The sequence below is a fragment of the Helobdella robusta genome (genome assembly GCF_000326865.2).
Source record: "Helobdella robusta unplaced genomic scaffold HELROscaffold_16, whole genome shotgun sequence".
Classification (NCBI taxonomy): domain Eukaryota; kingdom Metazoa; phylum Annelida; class Clitellata; order Rhynchobdellida; family Glossiphoniidae; genus Helobdella; species Helobdella robusta.
This window is the reverse complement of record NW_008703893.1, coordinates 2,125,039-2,146,451: the sequence shown is the minus strand read 5'-3', so window position 1 is coordinate 2,146,451 and position 21,413 is coordinate 2,125,039. Positions and strand designations below refer to the sequence as shown.

General features: G+C 33.2%; 2 protein-coding genes across 2 annotated transcripts; both read right to left on the bottom strand.

Annotated features, from left to right (window-relative positions):
- Positions 1 to 225: 225 nt before the first annotated feature.
- On the bottom strand, positions 226 to 4,994 carry HELRODRAFT_75380 (hypothetical protein; the record flags this gene model as incomplete). The annotated part of the gene is made up of 11 exons (XM_009015573.1): positions 226 to 394; positions 826 to 939; positions 1,132 to 1,265; positions 1,667 to 1,788; positions 2,121 to 2,208; positions 2,468 to 2,596; positions 2,726 to 2,860; positions 3,451 to 3,484; positions 3,867 to 3,952; positions 4,293 to 4,404; positions 4,861 to 4,994. 11 exons carry the CDS (start codon positions 4,992 to 4,994, stop codon positions 226 to 228), a joined length of 1,257 nt encoding a protein of 418 aa, XP_009013821.1.
- A 3,414-nt stretch (positions 4,995 to 8,408) lies between these two features.
- On the bottom strand, positions 8,409 to 12,534 carry HELRODRAFT_75193 (hypothetical protein; the record flags this gene model as incomplete). The annotated part of the gene is made up of 11 exons (XM_009015572.1): positions 8,409 to 8,582; positions 8,861 to 8,990; positions 9,074 to 9,214; positions 9,573 to 9,669; positions 9,747 to 9,804; positions 9,983 to 10,050; positions 10,139 to 10,190; positions 10,264 to 10,329; positions 10,497 to 10,575; positions 11,804 to 11,947; positions 12,311 to 12,534. 11 exons carry the CDS (start codon positions 12,532 to 12,534, stop codon positions 8,409 to 8,411), a joined length of 1,233 nt encoding a protein of 410 aa, XP_009013820.1.
- Positions 12,535 to 21,413: the final 8,879 nt, after the last annotated feature.

The window sequence follows — 21,413 nt, the reverse complement described above, 5'->3', positions numbered from 1 at the left end:
TATTCTTTTGCTTTCGTTACGAGAAAGGGGTGCGTTTTTTTTAGATTGTATAGCGCTTTATTAATTAACTAATTGTCTAGTTAATTAATTTTGCCGTTAATATTTTACTTTTTTCTCAATCAACCATTCAAATCCTAACTAAATCAATCAACCAATCGTACAATCAATCTATTAATATTAGCCAATCAATCAACCAATTGTACAATCAATCAATTAACTAATCAATCAATTAATCAACCAACCAATCAACCAATGGATCAACCAATCAATTAAACCAGGGAATGAATTGAAATAAAGTTGCTGTGGTTCCGGAGCAAGTGATGATTCAGCGTAGATGGGTCCGTCGTTCCACATCATATCGAATCCGCCTACGTTCCGTTCGTTTCCGGTCAATCTAAACATCACATCAATCAATCACACACTAACTTACACACACACACACACACACACACACACACACACACACACACACACACAGACCATCCGAATGATAGGTAATGATAGATTGATAATATTTATAACTTAATAATACTCATCTAATCAAAGAAAAAAAGTTATTTCTAACTTGTCATACCCTACATGAAATCATTTTTTTTGAAGGGAAAGATATGAACCAAGATAAATAACTCACATTACCAAACTCTAAATCAATCGACCAACCGACCAACCATCCAATCAACTTATCAACCGACCAACCATCCAATCAACTTATCAACCGATCAACCATCCAATCAACTTATCAACCGACCAACCATCCAATCAACTTATCAACCGACCAACCATCCAATCAACTCATCAGCCGACCAACTGGCCAACCAGTTCGACCTATTTTCAAGGTCAATGACATTAAGAACGTCATCCAGCATGCGAAACTTCAGATCATAATCCTCTTGATTGCTGGCCTGTAACGAAGGGCTGGCATTTATTTCAAGCAGCCATCTGCATTGAACGGTTATTTCGATCCCAGCTACATATCATTCTAATTATGCTACTATAATAAACAATTATGACCATAATATACAAATATATATTTATATATATGATATAATAAATATAAATATTATATAAATGTAATATAATAAATAGATAATATTATATAGTTATAATATAAATAAATTATGGAAAACCGACGGTTTGAGATTGACATCAAGTAAGATGTCATATCCGTACAATTCGAAGCAGTGCTTATCTTGGACCATGACCTTCTGCACGCTGAGAAGGCTGTGTATGATCATGTTGTCCATCATGTGAAAGCATTCGTTCGTCTGATTGGTCGGTCGGTCGGTTGGTTGGTTGGTAGGTTGAGTGATTTGATTGGTTGGAAGGTTGAGTTAGTGAGTGATTTGATTGGTTGGTTGAGTTAGTGATTTAATTGGTTGGTTGGTTGAGTGAGTAAGTTATTTGCTTGGTTGGTTGATTGGTTGGTTGATTGGTTGGCTGGTTGGATGGATTGATGGTTAATTAAATATTTTAAAAATAGAAAACTGAATGTGTTACTTTTGAGTTTTATTATAATTATAATAATTTTTTTATATAAAAAAATAATCGCTACCATCATCATCCAGATTAACAACAAAAACAACAACTACATCCTGAATGACATCATTGACACCACCACCAACAACAACAACAAAGTCGCAATTATAAATTACGCCATCCTCATCACCTTCTCCTTGCCATATTTGAAGGTCATGAACAGTCGGAGTTTTTGTACGGACCATTTGGAACCCTTCTCGCTATCGTAGTCGGGCGCTGTTTTTTGCACTGCTACGTTGGTTAAGTGGATATCTGTTCGGTGATTGGTCGGTTGATTGGTTGGTTGGTTAATTGGTTGATTGATTGGTTGGTTGGTTGGTTGATTGATTGATTGATTGATTGATTGATTGATTGATTGGTTGATTGATTGATTGATTGATTGGTTGGTTGGTTGATTGATTGGTTGGTTGATTGATTGGTTGGATGGTTAGTTGGTTGGTTAGTTGATTGGTTGGTAGGTTAAAAGGTTTGTGAATGAATAAAAGTATGAAAAAAAGAGTGAATAAACGAATGAACAAATGAGTGAACAATTGAACAAACGAACAAACGAACGAACGAACGAAATAATGAAACATCAAACTAACACGTGTCCGTAATAGAGTCCAACGAAAATCTGGTGTTAGATAATCTGGCAAATCCTTCTCTATACAGCCAGACCTTCAAGGGTGTGTACTGCCGTTCATTTTCATCATCGTTATCACCATAAAATCATTATTGTCATCATCATCATTATTATCATTGTGTGCTGTTATGATCATCATCTTTATCATCGTCATCATCCTGATAACGGTCTACATTGTCATCGTCGTCTTCATCATCGTCATCATCATCATCATCGTCATCATCATCATCATCGTCATCATCATCATCATCGTCATCATCATCATCATCGTCGTCGTCATCATCATCGTCATTTCCATGACTCACTCACCGAAGTTACTAGGACGTATATCCTGAGGTCAAACTTCTTGCCGCCAATGAGATAGGGATCGTCGATGTAACGCTGGACCACGTAGGCCTCGACTGGCTCCTTGACGGGGGGGCTGTAGTCAACTGATGTCTGTATCGTCGTCAGGGTCTGGTGGTGGTGAGTGAGTGAGTGGCACACATTGGCATCCGGTCATAAAAGTTTGATTTATTATCTTTCGTAAATTATTTTTGTTATAATATGTTGAAAAAGTTTGTGTACCTTTTTCCAATCGACAATATCTTTCAACTTTCTGAATAGAAATATTCCCTTTCCTTGCGATTTGGCCACTGGTTTCATGATCCAGATCTGACCTGGTGATTTTTTGAACTCCTCTACGAACATGTGGTACTCTGTCTGATTGGTTGGTTGGATGCCAAGTTGGTTGATTGGTTGAAATTTTCAATTCAAATATTTAAATGATAGATGGCTTAAGCGGTTAAACGATCGATTTTTCAGTTGATTAATCTAACTGGTTGATTGACTGATTGGTTGGTTGATTGATTGATTGGTTGGCAAAATGATTACTTAGTTGATTGGCTGATTGATAGATTGATTGAATGCTTGATTAATACTTCGTTGCTATTGAATCTTAATGTGTCAAATGTTTGCAGATCAATATTAACGTTCTTGCGTTCAGTGTGCGTGTGTGTATGTGTAGAAGTGTATGTGTATGTATTTGTGTGCGTGTGTACGTGTGTACGTGTGTGTGTTTTAAGAAGACAGCGTGTTTAAAATGTTTGCCCAGACAATGTATGAAGAGTCTCATTGAGATTATGACGATGATATAATAATGATGATGATGCAATGACGACGAAGATGATGTTAACGTGATGATGATGTTAATGAAAATGATGATGATGACAACGATAATGTTTATGACAACGATGTTGATGATGATGAAAATGATGGTGATGATGATGTTAAACGATTCGACATTTACTAACAGGGAGTTCGAATGTCATGGGAAAGAAATCACACCTTCAAATTTTTAAAACTTTTCAATTTAATAACATTTTCCAACTAAAATGAGAAAACCTTTTTGAGAAAGATATTTAAAAGAAATAAAAGAATTAAAATAAAGTAAAAGTTAAAAGGATGATGATGTTGATGATGACGATGATAATAATTGCCACCATGACGATGATGACGATGACGTCACTACATGAAAACACTAACATTCACAACCGTATTATAATATTTAAAATGATATTTTCAAATTTAATTATAGATTAAAAATAATATTTTCAAATTTAAATTGATGTATAATATAAATAATAACTTTATTTAAAATGATGTTTACAAAGTTCATTACAGATTCAAAATAATATTTTCAAATTTATTCATGAAATTCATCCATTACTTCTGTGCTTCCACTTTTCCGAACTCTTTCTCAATCTGCTTTCTATACCTTTTCAAATTCTTGACCATCAGGTTCTTTCTTGTCAACTGCGGAATAGTAAAATTATTTTTTTCGAGTCAGATCAGAGGCGTAACCAATGGGCTAGTATATATGTACATTATGTATTTCAAATTAACGTTTTGAAAAGTATATGATTGGCAAAAAGGTTTGAAATCTTTTTGGAAATTTTTTTGAGGTAAAGAGGTTAGAAAGCTGAGCCAGTAATGTAACATAGTGTAAGATATCGTTTTGATAAGAACGTTAAAACCAACTTTTCACATAGATACCATAAAAATAATAAAAAAAAAGTGGAAGAAAAAGATTATTAATAATAATAATAAAAAGAAGAAGAGAAAGATTAATAATAATAAGAAGAAAAATAACTACTTCGTAATGGTTTCTAAAGTGACATATCTTTGTTTGTTCTTCAAGGAAGAAGTGATCGAAGTACTCCTTCATCCAGCCAACATCGCACCAGTAGAAATCCCACTCCCCTTCACTGGAAAATTAAATCAATTGGAAAATTTTTGTAACTTTCGTGTTCCTATGCGTTAAAAAATTCCGCCATTGAGTTAAATATTTAATGAAAATATACGAACAAAAAATGACAGCACGATGTGATAATAAAAGGCAGATGAAAAAACGTAAAATTTGCTCTATGAAGATGTAGAAAAATGTTAAAACGTGAGCCGTTGTGCCAAAGAAGTTTCCTTCTAACGAGATATTAAAAAAAACGATTCCTGATAAACTGATCACTAATGCATTAAAAAAATTTAAGATAATTTATAATCTATACATTGGTGATTGTTTTAAGAACTTCTGAAAAGTACAAGAGATAATATTAAATAAATATTTATAATATATCGACCGAAAAATTAAATTAAAGGCAGAGATGAAATAAATTGACAATAAGAGGGATAGACAGACAGACAGACAGACAGACAGACAGACAAACCCAATAACTTCTTGCCATCCACGGTTCCTTAAAACATCTAGGATGGTGTTCTGTATGAAGCATTTGAACCTTATCGGTCGGTCACTTGTGTTGAAAGTTACACAATGAGTATGTTTAAATTTAAAGTTTTGCATTTTGTTGTCAATGTTGTTATAAGTTACGTACATGTTACATATAAATATTAATTTTAATCTATTGTCGTTTAGGTTTAAGATAATGATAAATTTTAAGTGTTACGCGTGTTTGTCAAATGTTTGCAAAGCTTTTTTTTGAACGCTGTCAAAACTGCGCTATATAAATTGCAGTGCTTGGTTGAACGCATGGATTTTATATACATCCATGGTTGAACGACAGATAAGGTAAGGTAAGATAGATTGATTGGTTTATTTTAAAAATGCGACCGACCTGATGTCAGATTTTCGTCCAACGGATGCTTTTGTGTTTGGAACGGAAGACTGTTTTTCAATTTTTTGAAGAAAATGAAAGATTAAGAACAGAAATTAATAATTAATTATGTACTGAAATTAATAATTAATTATGTACTGAAATTAATAATTAATTATGTACTGAAATTAATAATTAATTATGTACTGAAATTAATAATTAATTATGTACTGAAATTAATAATTAATTATGTACTGAAATTAATAATTAGTTATGTACTGAAATTAATAATTAATTATGTACTGAAATTAATAATTAATTATGTACTGAAATTAATAATTAATTATGTACTGAAATGAAGCAAACGTATCAACCAAAAATCAGTCAGTTAACATACTTTAGCTGGTTTAGCCATCGCAAATGAAAGAGAAATAAATGAAATTACATGTAGATTTCCAGCTCATATTATATAAACGAACATTTGTGCCTACGTTTTAAGAACATCGTGAATAAAATTCTGAGTTTGTTTATGCTGCCATGGAAACAAATTTTCTACAATGCTTCGTTCAATGAAAATACGGAAAACTATTTCATTTCGCATTTGATTTGATGGTCGTGATGGCTTGGATCATACATATGCATAGAATATAATGTAGGGCACATGTTGAATCAACAAAAACCACCAATACCACACCACCACCACTACTACTGCTGCAACAACTATTACTACCACCACTACTACCACAGATGCTGCTGCTGCTTCTGCTACTTTTGCTACCTTATAAACATTTTTGATTTATTTGACTGGTAAAGGTTTTTTTCATATTTGTTGAAGTTAAAAATCAGTGCGCGTTAAAAAAAAAATGCAATCGCTAGGTGTTGGGAACCATGTATGAAACAAATTCATCAGGCAGTTACATTCACCAATGTATTTTCTAATAGAAAATTGAACCCGCTATCATATTCTGTTAAAAAATTTCAGACAACTGCTCATTATTTTTTGGAGTATATTTTTTCTAATAAAAATGGTCTTTTAACAAAATGACGAAAATTTAAAAATCATTTATGACGTCATGCTTAAAATTGAATCAAGGCAAAAAATTAGATGGATTCATTAGACAAGCATTGCGTGCGTGTAAACCCTGCAAAAGAGGAGACTAAAAATTTCGAAAAATTAAAACTTTTCAATAAAATATGGACAATCATTTGACGTGTTAGTGTTGTAATAGTTGCTCAAGCCAACGATCATGATACAGACGTCATCGATGAAAGCTTCGTTCGTGTATTCACCATCTTGCACTGGCCTGACTCGTTTGCCGTCATCTCGTCGCGAACGATCTTTCAACTGTTTCAAATAATTTTCATCTTTTTACATAAAAAAATAATTTATGATCTTTTTAAGTCATTAAGAGATTGTTCTTTATACCCAAAAAATCTTAAATGTGACAAGACACCACTAACCCTTGCTGTGTTGGCATCGCGGTTGTTCCAGCGCGGTTGCTCGTACATTCCATCATACCCACCCCCACCTACCGCTTCCACATCTTTCTTCTTATCATCACCACCAGCATCTTTGTAACCATCATTTCCATCCCCTCTTTCACCATTGCAACCAAAATTCTGGCGACTTTTATAGTCATCGTCATCATTATTATCTTCATTGAAATCATATTTTTCCACGGAGCCATTGAAACCGCATCTGAGAATTTTTCTAATTTTCTCTGGCAAGCAGCAGCAAATTTCGTCGGCACATGAATACCAATTGGAATTATCTAGGTTTTTCCTAGTTTCTAAAAAAGTGCAACTTGAAATTAGTTGAAAAAAATAGCAATTCATTTGTCGTAATAAAATTTTATTAACCAACAATACTTTCAAAACATCAGCCTAAAAAATTGCTGATATTCATTCAAACGCAAGAGGATTTCATTTAATGAAATAATCCACAGCCCGAAAAATTTCAAATTTTTTGAGGTCACGAACCTTTCTTGCACCCTCCTGTTAATAGGGCAACGAAGCAGCCAATGACGAACGTGCTCCCTGACCCAATTAGGGCGTACCACGCGTACGATACGTTGTAGAGATCAATTAGGGGTGGCGATGAACTGGTGGAGGTTTTCGCAGAGGGTGAAAATGATTTTAAATTTGTGTTATCAAGTGGAATGTGTTCGTTGTACAATCGGTGTTGAAATGTGAGGGAGGATTAATTGCTATATGATTAATGAAGGGAAATAATAATAACAATATATAGAAAAATACATTGAAGAAGAAGAATAGTTACGAATTGAAACTGAAAAAACAAGCGACTCCACAACAATGGAAAAGGACCTGGTGCTATTTTTCACGAGTGGAAGAGTGACAGAGGAGGAGTTTGCAGTGCAGGTTCCGATGGGGAGTGTTGCACTGGGTGTGGCGTACAACAGACTGCCCACTGAGATCCACAACGATATCATCAATCCTCCTACGCCACCTACTATTGCGCCCTTGTTTTGATTGGTTGGTTGTTTGATTTTTTGTTCGTTCGTTCATTCGTTATTTGTTTGTTCATTCGTTTGTTTGTCTGCTTGCTTGTTCAATTTGTATGGAAGAAAAATGTCACTGTAAGAGTTTTATCACGACTTATAACAACTCCAAAAACCAGAACTCAATGTCACACAAACAACCAGCTAACCACGGAGTTACAAAAAGGGACAAAAAACCCCAGAAAGAAAATCCCACCGAGGGGCCCACCGAGGACACCCCATATTGTGCCAGCTGCCTGGGAGAGTTTGGAGGTGAACTGGTTGGCTGCGAAGGAGAGCCCGATTGTCAGCAGGCCGAAGATTACAACTGCGTGAGTACGTTGGGGGTATGAATTTGGTGGGTGTATATACGATATACGTTGTGTGTATATATAGGGTACACGCTGTGTATATACGATATGTATGTATAAACCTACCATACCAATGATAGTAGCAGTGGTTCTTCTTGTTTTGTCTGCCATCTTTCGACCATTTTTAACTTTCTCATACGCCGGTTCTACGAAGTCTTCCAGGATGACCGCCGATATGGAGTTTATGACCGAACTGACCGAACTGATGACGATCATGATTGTGATTTTGGTGGTGGTGATGGTGAACGTTGCAAACGATAACAGAAAACGAAGCATGTCACAGCGATTCACAATTTCATCCAAAATAATTCTCATTTTTAAAGAATAAATAATTAAAATAAATTGAAATAAATTCTTTCTTTCCATTCTTCCTTTCCAACCTCAGTGCGGCTGCAAATATCGTCGCAGTAATCAAACCGGGAACGCCTTTTAAATCGCCAATCGTAGCCATTATGAAGTATACAAATATCTAAAAATGAAATTTTATGGAATCAATAATTTATTGTATTGAAAGAGATATTAACTTCAGATAAAATCTATCAAAAACTGCTTGTTGTTTAAAGTCAAAGTCACTTTTACATTTTGAATAGTATTTATTGATAATGTAACTATTAAAATTTCTACTAGTTGGTTAGTACACAAATTACTGATTACATATTATACACATTACAAATTAAACATTACTAATAATTACAAATAATTACACAAATTACCGATTACAAAACTTCCACAAACTTGAGAACCAACCTGATCAGGTGATTTGATATGCTTGCTAAATATAGGATCGCACTTACTGAAGGTCGAATGGACAACCAACCCAACAAAAATTATCAACATATAGAGCATTATTATCAAAACCATCGCCATGTATATAGACCTGGTTATGATAATGATGATGATGATAATAATAATAATAATAACAACATGACATAATTAGCATAATTAATTAACGCGATTAACATTTTGGCTTCTCTGGGCGTGGCTACAGCCATGTATCTCTGAACCATCATCTGATTAGATATCTGAAGGCATAGGTACATCACGCCCTGACCAATCAGCTGGTTCCAAAATGTTATCCTAGTTCTGGGATCTATATCAAATCTGGCACCAAAGTAATAATAATAATAAAATAATATTAAAGGTTAAGAGCATTTTGCTCATTGTGAAGTTAAGTGCAGAACGGTGAAATATATTTAATTAAATAATAATAATAATAATAATAATAATAATAATAATAATAATAATAATAATAATAATAACGTAAAATTTTTTGAAGTAAAATTCCATTATAGACTTTAATGGAAGCAAGGATCAGTAACTACTACTACAGTTACTGTTTATGCCATTGCTACTACTACTATTATTTCTACTGTTACTGCTGCTGCTGCTACTACTACTACTACTCTACTACTACCGTTATAATAATATTTGTTCTTTAAGAAAAAAAAAACATAAAAACATTTCAAAGTTTGCTCTTCCATTCATCTTGGCCACCTCCCACACGCTCCAGGCTCCACCCATTTTATTGGCACCGATTATGGAAACCACTATGAGACCTGTCAATCAAATTAATATTTTAATTAGTTGGCTAAAACTTATGAATATTAATTTACTCAAATTAGTTTTTGGGTACCTATTAATAAGATGGCCATCTGTAGAACATCCGTATAGACGACGGCTTTTATTCCTCCCTTGAAGAATATTTTTTAAAAATGTGAATTTCAATTTAGCTTATTAAATTAATATCATTAATTATTATAGAAATAAATTTAATTTTAATATTTAACGTTTTATAATTCATTTTAAATCGAAAAACGTCATTAAATCAAATGTATATTTAGTGAAAACGAAGTTATCAACTTAGCTGACAATTGCGGTGTACAGAGTACATATGCCTCCCGTTATCACTATAGTCCAGTACAGGGATAATGACGTCACTGATAAATTATAATAATTTATTCATAATTATTATAATTTATTCATCGTTAAAGAGCCAGCAAAGCAGTAGCACAACGCAGCAAGTACCTTGTGAGAAGGCCAAAGCAGGAACGTAAAGCACCACGGCCAGAAAAAATACCTATAATAATAATAATAATTAATAATAATAATAATTATTATTATTATAATTATTATTATTATTTTAAAATTACCATGGATGCAATAAAGATGGAGGCTGACAGGAGCCTGGTGGGCTTGTTGAACCTGCATTCTATGTACTGACGGGTGAGTTTAAAATTATATATTTAATAATTTTTATTATTATAAGTATTGTAATTTATACTACTATTATAAAGTGTTGATAGCAGTAATAGCAGCATCAGTAGTAGCAGCAGTAACAGCAGCAGCTGCAGCTGCAGTAGTAGTAGCAGTCACAAAATTACACCTCATAAGCACTGGTAAACTTCATTCTGTGATACGTTGGGATGAATACATGGCAGACAATCGGAGCTATCAGAACAATGCTAAGTGGCTGGTAGCCGATACCAACACCTTCAATTTGTTTGAGTGTGTGTGTGTGCCAGTATCTGTATATATGCATGTGTGTGTGTGTGTTTCTGTGAGTGTATGTGTGTACGTATGTATTTTTTTGCATGTTTCAGTATACCAAACATACCGTTCATTGTTAACTATATTTTAGATTTTTCATGACAAACCGACGGAATAATCGAACTATAGCACAAAATTCTTGGGAGGGAAAATTAAAAAAAACATTTTCAAACAAATAAAAATTTCGTGCAAATCATTCAACAGTGCAGTAGAAGTATGGGTGGTATTTTGCCCTAAATTATTAGAGAGCCTTATTGTAAACGTCGACCCTTTCTCAAAAATAGATGGGGTTGGGAAGTTGTCGAAAATTGTCTTGCACCACCAAACTCAGGCACTTACGAATAGCTTGAAAAAAATTTTTTCCACCAATAAAACTTTGAATTGCTGTTGTGTGAAGTGTGTAGGTATGTAGCATTTTTACGAGTTCCATATCGCTCTATAGTTGCTATTCAATTTTATGCTAGCAGTTTTTATTTTTATCACTTTATTTTTGAAAATTTAAAAAATTAAAAGTTCTCGATGAATAATAAATGAGTTTTTAAACTATTTGATTTTTGCAAAAGTACTATATAAAAGTTTTTGTTTGACAAATACGCACACGTACACATACACACACGTACACATACACACACACTCACATACACACACGTACACATACACACACATATACACACACGCACACGCACTTTTCAAAACAAGCACACAAAAGATGCGTGTAATTATATATACAGAAATACAGTATGTTACGTAACTTACATTGTATACCTTTGCAAAAAATACATTTATTATACAATGGCATACAGACACACACGCATACATGTATGCGTGTGTGTATGCCGGTAAAGCTATGAATGTTAAATATCTAAAAGCATTAGCATAGAAGAGTTGTATAGTAAGATGAGAAGTATAAAGAACATGATTAAACATTCATGGGAATATATACATTCGCTTAACAATGCAACAGTTCAATGAGATTATCAATACATCAGAGGAAATTTATTTTCTTGCCTAATATATAAGTACAACGTATGATATGTACTAGTTAAATTTATGCGTGTGTATGTGTATGCAAATGAGTGAAAGTAGCTAAGTTAGGACGTGTATGTGTACAATACACAGGTGTATGTGTGCGTACATTGAAACGCGTGTACAACATACGTACATGTGTAGTACAACGAAAATACAGCAATACCGTAATAGTGAACTTCGGCTGGTATACCCATGACAAAAGCCCCATTGAGTATGGAAGCTAAGACGCTCAGTCCAACAGCTACAAAGTTCATTGACCTAGAGGATGATGTAGACGATGACGACGATGATGAAAATTATAACGTAATGATGACGACGATGATGAAAATTATAACATGATGATGACGACCATGATGATATATTAACATCAAAAAACTATGATGTTATTGATGACAAATGAAATTATTATTAATAATATAAAATAATTATGATAAAAGTTACTCAAAACCATAAAAAATTCTGTCCATAAAACCCAACCTGTTGCCCATCAGGAACGTCTCAGTGGTGTCGACTCCACCTTCGCCACCACCATCTTCATTGACGACATGGTCATTGGATACAACGGCACCCTTCTCACGACCACCATTAACAAAACCAGTACCACCATTTCTAGATTTGAACTGTCCTACCTGACGAAATTTTCTCCAGAAGTTTTGGTGGAGGAAAAAATACAGGCCAATGAGTAGTGGGATGATGAGAGAGATGCTAAACACAACGTAATCAGCAGCTGAGAAATTGACCGGTGGCGAAGAAGACGACGACGATGACGATGACGATGATAATGGTGTTAGTTGAGACGACGATGATGATAATGATGAATGAGATGATGATGTTGTTCGAGACATCGGAATAATTTAAGCAAGACTCTTCTAATTCATTACAACTCCCTATGTATTTACTCGCTTTATTGTTCCACTCTTCTAATTCATTACAACTCGCTATGTAGTTACTCGCTTTATTGTTCCACGGTTTCTAACGATTTATTACGCTTATATAGCTTAATTAATGAAACACGCACGCACACACGCACGCACACACGCACACACACACACACGCACAGACATTTATATATATTTATACTTATATATATTTATTTATAATTTAATCCTTTCGATAAAACTATGCTAGCAGGTCTTTTTAACCGAAAAGACAGACTAACATGTAACACACAGCACTTCAAGTATTTATAAACATTTGAATAAGCATCATCAAACACCTAATATTATTGTATAATGGCGACATGTGTGTGTGTGTATTTGTGTGTGCGTGCTGATGTGTGTGCATGTGCGTGTTTGTGTGTTTGTTTGTGCGTGCGTGCGTGTGTGTGTATTTTCTGGAATTTTAATTCGTTTTAATGAGCGTTTTCAGTGAAGAAACGTGTTGACTTAGCACTCTTAGTTAAGTTATAAATCTTTATAAATTTTATATGATCTTAAATGTTTCGAATATGCTATGCATGCATAAATTTGTTTGTTCGTTTTTCAAGTTCGTTCGTTCGTTCGCTCGTTCGTTTATTCTTTCGTTTATTCATTCATTCATTTATTCATTCGTTTATTCATTCATTCATTCATTCATTCGTTCGTTCGTTCGTTCGTTCATTCATTCATTCATTCATTCATTCATTCATTCATTCATTCATTCATTCATTCATTCATTCATTCATTCATTCATTTTTAGTTTAGTTTTTTCGTTTATTCATATGTCTTTTTAGTCATCCATTCATTAATTCTATCAATCAATCATTCCCTCATTCATTTTGGGGTTATTAATTCTAAAAAATCATCCTTAGTAGCTACGATAATGCCCATAGAAGGTTAAAGTTAAATAGATCGTTTTGAATTGATGCCTGAAGCATTGAACTTTTTGTCTGGACTCTTTTAGTGATTAATTTATTCAATTATTTTATTCACTAACTTATTGATATTTGTTGAGTGTTTCAGCCGATTCAAGATTTAAGATGATGATGGACGGATGAGTGAATGAGTGAGTAAACATCTGAGTGAGTGAATGAATAAGTCAGTCAGTGTGTGAGTGAGTGAATGAGTGAGTGAGTGAGTGAGCGAGCGAGTGAGCGAGTGAATAAGTAAGAATAAATTTCCAAACATGCAAATTAAGAAGTTGAACTAAGAAAAACTTGAACTCGTTTGAGGCTGGTTAAGTTTTATTGCAACACATTTTAAATAATTGCAAACATTTCAACGTCATTTAGGCTATCAACATTTGACTTCTAATAAATTTATCAGTTCGATCTAATTTATGAAAGATCTATTATTATCATTATTATTTTTAATAATAATAGTCTTTTTGTTTTTTAAAATCGTGTTAAAATATCTAAATAAATGACGATGATAATGATGACTCATTCACCCATTTTACTCGTCCGTTCGTTCATTCATTCATTTTTTAATTCACTCACTCATTCACTCATTCATCATCCCCAGACTCTGATTCTGTTGTTTTTCCAGCTGCGATGATCCTTCAAATAATTTACGCCTGCTTCATGCGTATCTCTCTCATCATCATCATCATCACGGACATCTTTGTCATCATCATCATCATCATCGCCACCATCATTATCAGGATTTTCATAATTTCTAACATCATCATCGTCGTCGTTGTCATTTCTTTTGCCCCAGACTCTAATTCTGTTTTGGTTCCAACTTTTCGTACGTTTACCAGATGACAAACTTGATCGTGGCGACGACGACGATGATGACGATGATAGTGAATAAGCCGATGAAGATGATGGCGATGAATGTTTAGTTTTATCATTCCAAATGATGACGTCATCATTTTCGTCAATTTTTCTCTGGGTAGATTGAATTTTGGAAACTGAATCGTCACTTTTATCATCACCATCTTCACCATCGTAACGATTTGTAATTCTATTGTCATCATCATCGTTATTATCAGCATTATTATCATCATTACCATCATTAATATTATTTTTAGACCGGGGATTTCCGAATCTTTTTCCCCAAAGCCTCAAAGAACTTTTCTGAAATTCCTTTTGCAACTTTTTACGTTTCATGACGTCATTTGGCCCGTTGTTGCTGTTGTTGTTGTCATGAATGCTGCTAATTGCTGTAGTCGCATTGCTGATGTTGTTCTTCTTTAGTCTTCGCGACATCTTCTTAAACATCTTCATTTTGTTAACGTCATCATTACCAGTGCTGCCGTCGTAATACTCCTTGTCATTATCACTCTCTCCTCTTCTCATAATGACGTCAAAAAGTTTGTCACTTGTCACGTGATCGATGACGTCACGATCATCGTTGCCATCATTGTCCGCACGTACTCTGGTGTAGGCGCTGAATTTTCTATTATTATTACCAAAGCTATTTTTATTGTTATTGATGTTGTCATTATTATTATTATTTATAATGTTGTCGCCATCGAAACCCGTCAATATTTGATCAATCATGACGTCATTTCCGTCCATATATCTCAGTCTTCCACGCTCCAGATCTCTGCCGTATTTATAATCTTTCGACGTTACGTCATCACGTAAGTCCTCATCCGGTTTCAAATTCAAGTATGGCGGATAATGGGAGATAAGAAGAGGAAGATGACGACGAAGAAGAGAAGAAGATTTATGTGAAGATGATGATGATGATGACGACGGTAATGATGATGATGGTACTAACGATGACGATGTTAATGACGTTGACGTTGACGATGACGCTGGGGTTGCAATGGTAGTCGTGAGCAGAAGAAAAAGTAAGTAAGACATTTGCTTTGATTTAATGTTGGCCAAGAAAAATGTGGTTTATATTTGTTAGGTATTTGTGTTGTTGTTGTTGTTGTCGAAACAGTATTTATGTTAATAAAGTAATTTGATTATTCGGAAAAATTAGTTGTTGTTGTTGTTGTCGAAACAGTACTAATGTTAATAGAGTAATTTGATTATTCAGAAGTACCGTGAACAACAGTAACAATGCTATACTATCTATAAATACTACCATGTAGCAGTGTTAAAATGCCTAGCACATGACAGCGTCTATCTATTAGCTTATGTAGTAAAAGTCACATCTGACATAGCAATCAATACATGCTAATGATAATTGTACATATAGTACCAGTTGTTACTAAAAATTATGGTAGTATCATAAGCTATATCATAATTAGTAACATCACTTGTAGAATTATGAAAATGTTCACAATGTAGTATTGCAGTACTTAAAGTTTAATTGTACAAACGATGATAGTAGTAGCAGTTGCATCCGCAGGATTAGTAGTAGTAGTAGTTGTTGTTGTTATTGTTGTTGTTGTTGTTGTAATGTTTTCCAATGACTAGGATTTGTAATAAAAAGTGACGAAGACGAGTCAAAGTAAATTCAAGTCTTGATAGATTGACCGCTATGGATGGTTTTGATGATGATGTTTGTGATGATATTGATGATGATGACGTGAAAATGATGATGATGACGTGGAAATGGTGATGATGATGTCGTAAGGTATGACGAGAATGATGACGACGATGATGAAACTTATTTGCTGTTTTTTTTCTCTAGTGCAAAGTTTATTCTGTGTCAGAAAAAGAAATAGAATAAAATGATTTAAAAATTTTTTCATCTAATTTGAAAATTTATTTTTCATTTTGGTTAAAACGAACCAACTATAATAGTTTTTAGACGTTTAAACATAAAAAATAAAAAAAAATAAATAAGTACAAATAATGCTTGACCTCAATAAATACAGCAGAAAATTAATTTAGCGCCTCATAAATTTACACTCCGAAATTATGAAAAATATGACGTAGTTATCATGTGACATGACGTGCTACCTTTATTTGTTACGTTTCGATACACATCGCCTGTGATCTGCTACTACTACTGCTACTACAACTATTACTACTACTACTGCTACTACTACTACTACTGCTGCTGCTGCTGCTGCTACTACTACTACTACTACTGCTACTACTGTGTGTGTGTGTAAGTATATGTGTGTGTGTATATGTGTGTGTGTATTTTTCAAATTCTAAATGCGAATGTTTGCATAGGCAGTTAAAATTTTAATGTGATTTATGTGTTTTGCTCATTTTGCATTCTTTTTTAGTTCGTTTTATTTTTCTATTTCTCACTTTTATCTTGCCAAATACTTTGTATAATCCTAATAAACCGACAATAATAATAATAATTATAAACAATAATAATAATAGCAATTATAACACATCAATCATTTTTAACAGCATTAATTACATTATTAATGCCACAAAAAAAACTACATCAGTAACAACAACTTCGTCACACTAATAAAAATTATTTCAATGTCAGGCCTATTAGTATTATTTCAAAAATACATACACACATATCTTAAAACAAAGTAAGATTTATATATAAAAATACTTTTGATCATAATTAGTATAGTTTTTCTTAAGAAAAACAAGAAATCGCCCAAAATTTAAAATCAAGACTAATCTTAAAATATGCCTAACACTTATCCTGGTATTTATTAACACCACATGTTTGTTTTTTCTTCATTGCTGGATCTTACGCTTAATTCTCAATAGTGAAAAATAAAAAAACTATTTCGTTTTTTTGTTTATCTATATCTATTTTTTATCAAATTTAAAAAAAATTTGTAATTCAAAATTTTATCGAATATAGAGCGTAGCGTCAACGGATTGACTGTAGCACTATCATTGATATTAAACTTTTCACGGGTAGGATAATGAATAACTAAACTGTATTAGTTAATTCAATAAATAATCAAGTTAATCAATTAATTATACATTCGATAGTTAAATCAATTAATTAAATGATTAATTACCTCACTTGCTGTGGTGGTTTGCAATCAAGGAAAAAAAATTTTAGAAAATTTTCCGCCAAAATTCAGCGCGTCTTTTCGGGCACGCACCCCATTTATAGCCAAGTCACCACGCGCGCTCAAATTTCATTGGCTGACGGACTAAGCCACGTGACTTATGAATATTGATGAGGTGAATTATGAATATTGATGAGGTGGATTATGAATATTGATGAGGTGGATTATGAATATTAGTTAGGTGGAGGAACTATTTCGTGTAGATTTTCTGAGAAATTGCTGGGAGTGTCTGATGGTAGGAGCCAATAGTTTAATACCACGACAATGTGATGAAAATCGTTAACAGTACATTAATTTTGTTAGGACTAATATCTGAGGTATTAGTATTCTGATAGGAATGACATTATTAATACTGCTAAGAGAATGTAATGCAATAAATAAGTAACGATGCTATTTATATATACTACTCTCTTCATGTTGTGTTGCCTAACGACTGAAAGATCACATTCAACAATAACAACAACTCAAACGGCAACACACGCAAAAACATCAACAACACAAACAACAACAACACAACAACAACAACATTAACAACAGGATCATCTCACATATAACATCAACGACGTGACATCAATAACGTATTCAAAAGCATTAAAACAACAATATCAATGTCAATATCAACAACAGCAAAAACATCAACAAAAACATCAACATCAACAACAACAAAAACAAAAACACCAACAACAACAAAAACAAAAACATCAACATCAACAAAAACATCAACATCAACAACAACAAAAACACCAACAACAACATCAACATCAACAAAAACATCAACAACAACGACGAATGACACTTTAATAACAGCAGCACAACCTCAGCCCATCCTTTCAAAATTAAAAACATCAAGTAGGGAGGAAAAACAAAGAACAAATAAATTTATAAGATGCCCATTATCGCAATTGTTTCATCTATGCATCTTTGTTTACCTCTGCCCTGTTTACTTTACTCAGATGAAATGTATTTACATAAACAAACACGTGCATACACATACACATACATTCACACGCATGATATACACACACACACACACGCATACGCATACACACATACATAAACTCACACACTACATACATATACATACATACATATATATATATATATATACACACACACCCAATACACAAATGTACGATTGGGTAGTGAATTAATTAATTGATTTATCATGTACTTTGAAAGTGGTTGATGTGACAGGACTCCCATTCGCACACCGATACACACACACACACACACACACACACACACGAACACACAGACACACACATATGCCACCATGTAGTTATTTCATTATCGGTAATGTCTTCAGGATCGTTGGCTGCTCTTAATTTAAGTCTCATTCCAACAACTATAATCATTATCGCGTTACAACAAAAATTAGCACATAATGAAAACCATTCGGTCGACTCAAGATACTATGTATATATCAAAATTGTTGGGATTTCCATTACCAGATTATTATTATTTTTTTATTATTCTTTAAAAATCAGTATCTGACAGACGCAGAAACTGTTACAGCATGCAAGGCACATATACATTTATTTATAATTTTTCTTGCTCAGGGGATTGAATACTGCATGAATCTAGTGAAAAAAACTACCAGCTTAATTCATTATACCAGTGCCACGTTTTCAAACTTATAGGGCAAAGTTTATAATGGCAACTATTTGTGTCTAAAGACACTAAAAATGATAAACATTCCCGTCTGAAAAGTGAATTTGACTGAATTTTAATAACTCAAAACGGAGGGGGGGGAGCATTGTTCTTAGGCCCCCTCTAGATCCGCCACTGGAAGTTTCCATCTATCAGCCATCTAAATTCTGAATAATATCACGTTGAAACCTGTGCACTGTTTTTCTCAAGGTTTCCGTTCATATACTATAGTTCAATTCTTATATGTGTGTGTATGTATGTGTGTGTGTGTGTTTGTGTGTTTCATCATCATTATTAGTCATGAATACCCATCGCTATGACGTCACCGTCATTATTACTACGCCATTTGCAGCGGCAGAAACACAAATTCATTTTAACGTTTATTCAAGTTTAGAATTCCTTTATTATATTAACTATTGAAAACAAAACCAATGTGCCTGTCTGCTGCTGTGTATCTAAGAAAAAAAAGCGACAGTAACAATAATAATAAAAATAATAAAAATAATAATAATAACAATAATAATAAAAATAATAATAATAACAATAATAATAAAAATAATAATAGATAATAATAGATAATATTATTATCGTATTGACCAGTTAATAACGAAATGGCACCAAAGATATAACCGTGTACATTAGTTGATATTAAAATGTATGAACTTAAGAGTTGATAACATTAATTACAGATTTACAAACAAATAAAAAATTACATAGATATATAGATAAAGATAGATATACAAAAAACACATTGATATATAGATACAGTTATACAGATGAATATATATAGATAGATATCTAGCTAGATATATAGAATAAAACGAATAGAAAGATAGAGAGATAGACTGATATATGGATAGTAGAAGCGCAAAAGAGAAGACAGGAGGGACAACGTGTTAAATAGCACGCAGACATTAAGAAATTAACTGAAACGCAGAACCAATGAAGAAAGAAACCAGAAGCAATGAAAAACATTTTAATGTTACATTTTGTCTGTCACTTCAACCTACAAACAAAAAAAAAACAAAAAAACGAAAAGATCTAAAATAGACTCTAGAAAAACACACACATATGTGTATATATATGTATATACAGAAAATTGCATTATGTGTGATTGTGTCTCTGTGTGTGTGTGTGTGTGTGTGTGTGTGTGTGCGTACGAGTATGCGTGTGTGTGCGTGTACACATAAGGTTATAGACCTGAATGATGATAGATCCGCGCCGACGTACCGCGTAACAAGGTTTTAAATGCTAAAAGTACGTTTGTAAGAAAAAAAAATGTATTGCTGTCTGATGCATCACAAATTAAGAATAGGGAGGAAAAATCGCCCTCAAGAAATGTCCTTTACTCCTGAAACATTATCAACAACTTATGCATACATATAACAAGCTACAAAACCACAAGGAAAATATACATATATAAACTACTTAAACTGAAAAATAGAAAGTTGAAAATCGTATAAAAATCGCTCTATATCGACTTGTTTCCAACAAAATAGACGTTTATACACATATGGGTGCATATAAATAGAAACAGGCCCTAGAAGAGGAATGCCATAGGGGTCGTTTGGCATGGGCCTCCCTCCCAGTTTTAGGTGTCTTTACAATGAAATATAGGCTTTGGAAATGTGAAAATTTTTGGTGACTGTTTATTTATTGCTGGTCACATATTTTTTTTAGAAGTTTTATATGTCAACTGTATGTTATCTGACTCAAGCCATATATAAATATACAAAGAAACTATTATTATTTCTATTCCAATTGCATTGCGATGATTATTAGTGATTTATATTTTTTGAATGATTTAAATGAAATTAAAATAAAAGTTGGATCAAAAAATAACGCGTAGATTTTCGAAGGGAATGTGAGGACTATCGAATGCTTCTGAAATCACAATTCAACAAAAAAAAAGTAAATTAAAATGCCAAGAAATATTCTTAAAATGTCGGAATGTACTAAAAAATGACTACTGCAAACCAAAAATTGAAGATAAAACAAAACAAGAAACGAATTTTATCTTAGAAGTCGTGGCTAAAATAGGAATATAAATAAATAAAAATGTAACAGAAAAAGAGAAGAAAAATGGAAAAAAATTGTTTTTGGGAATTTAATTAGAAGTCTCTTCGACGCAGTCTGTGCTAGTAACGATGTTGTTGTTGTTGTTGTTGTTGTTGTTGTTGTTGTCAGATATTTTCGGCTGTATCAGTAGCTGCTGCTGCTGCAGCAGCAGCTGCTGTTGATGATG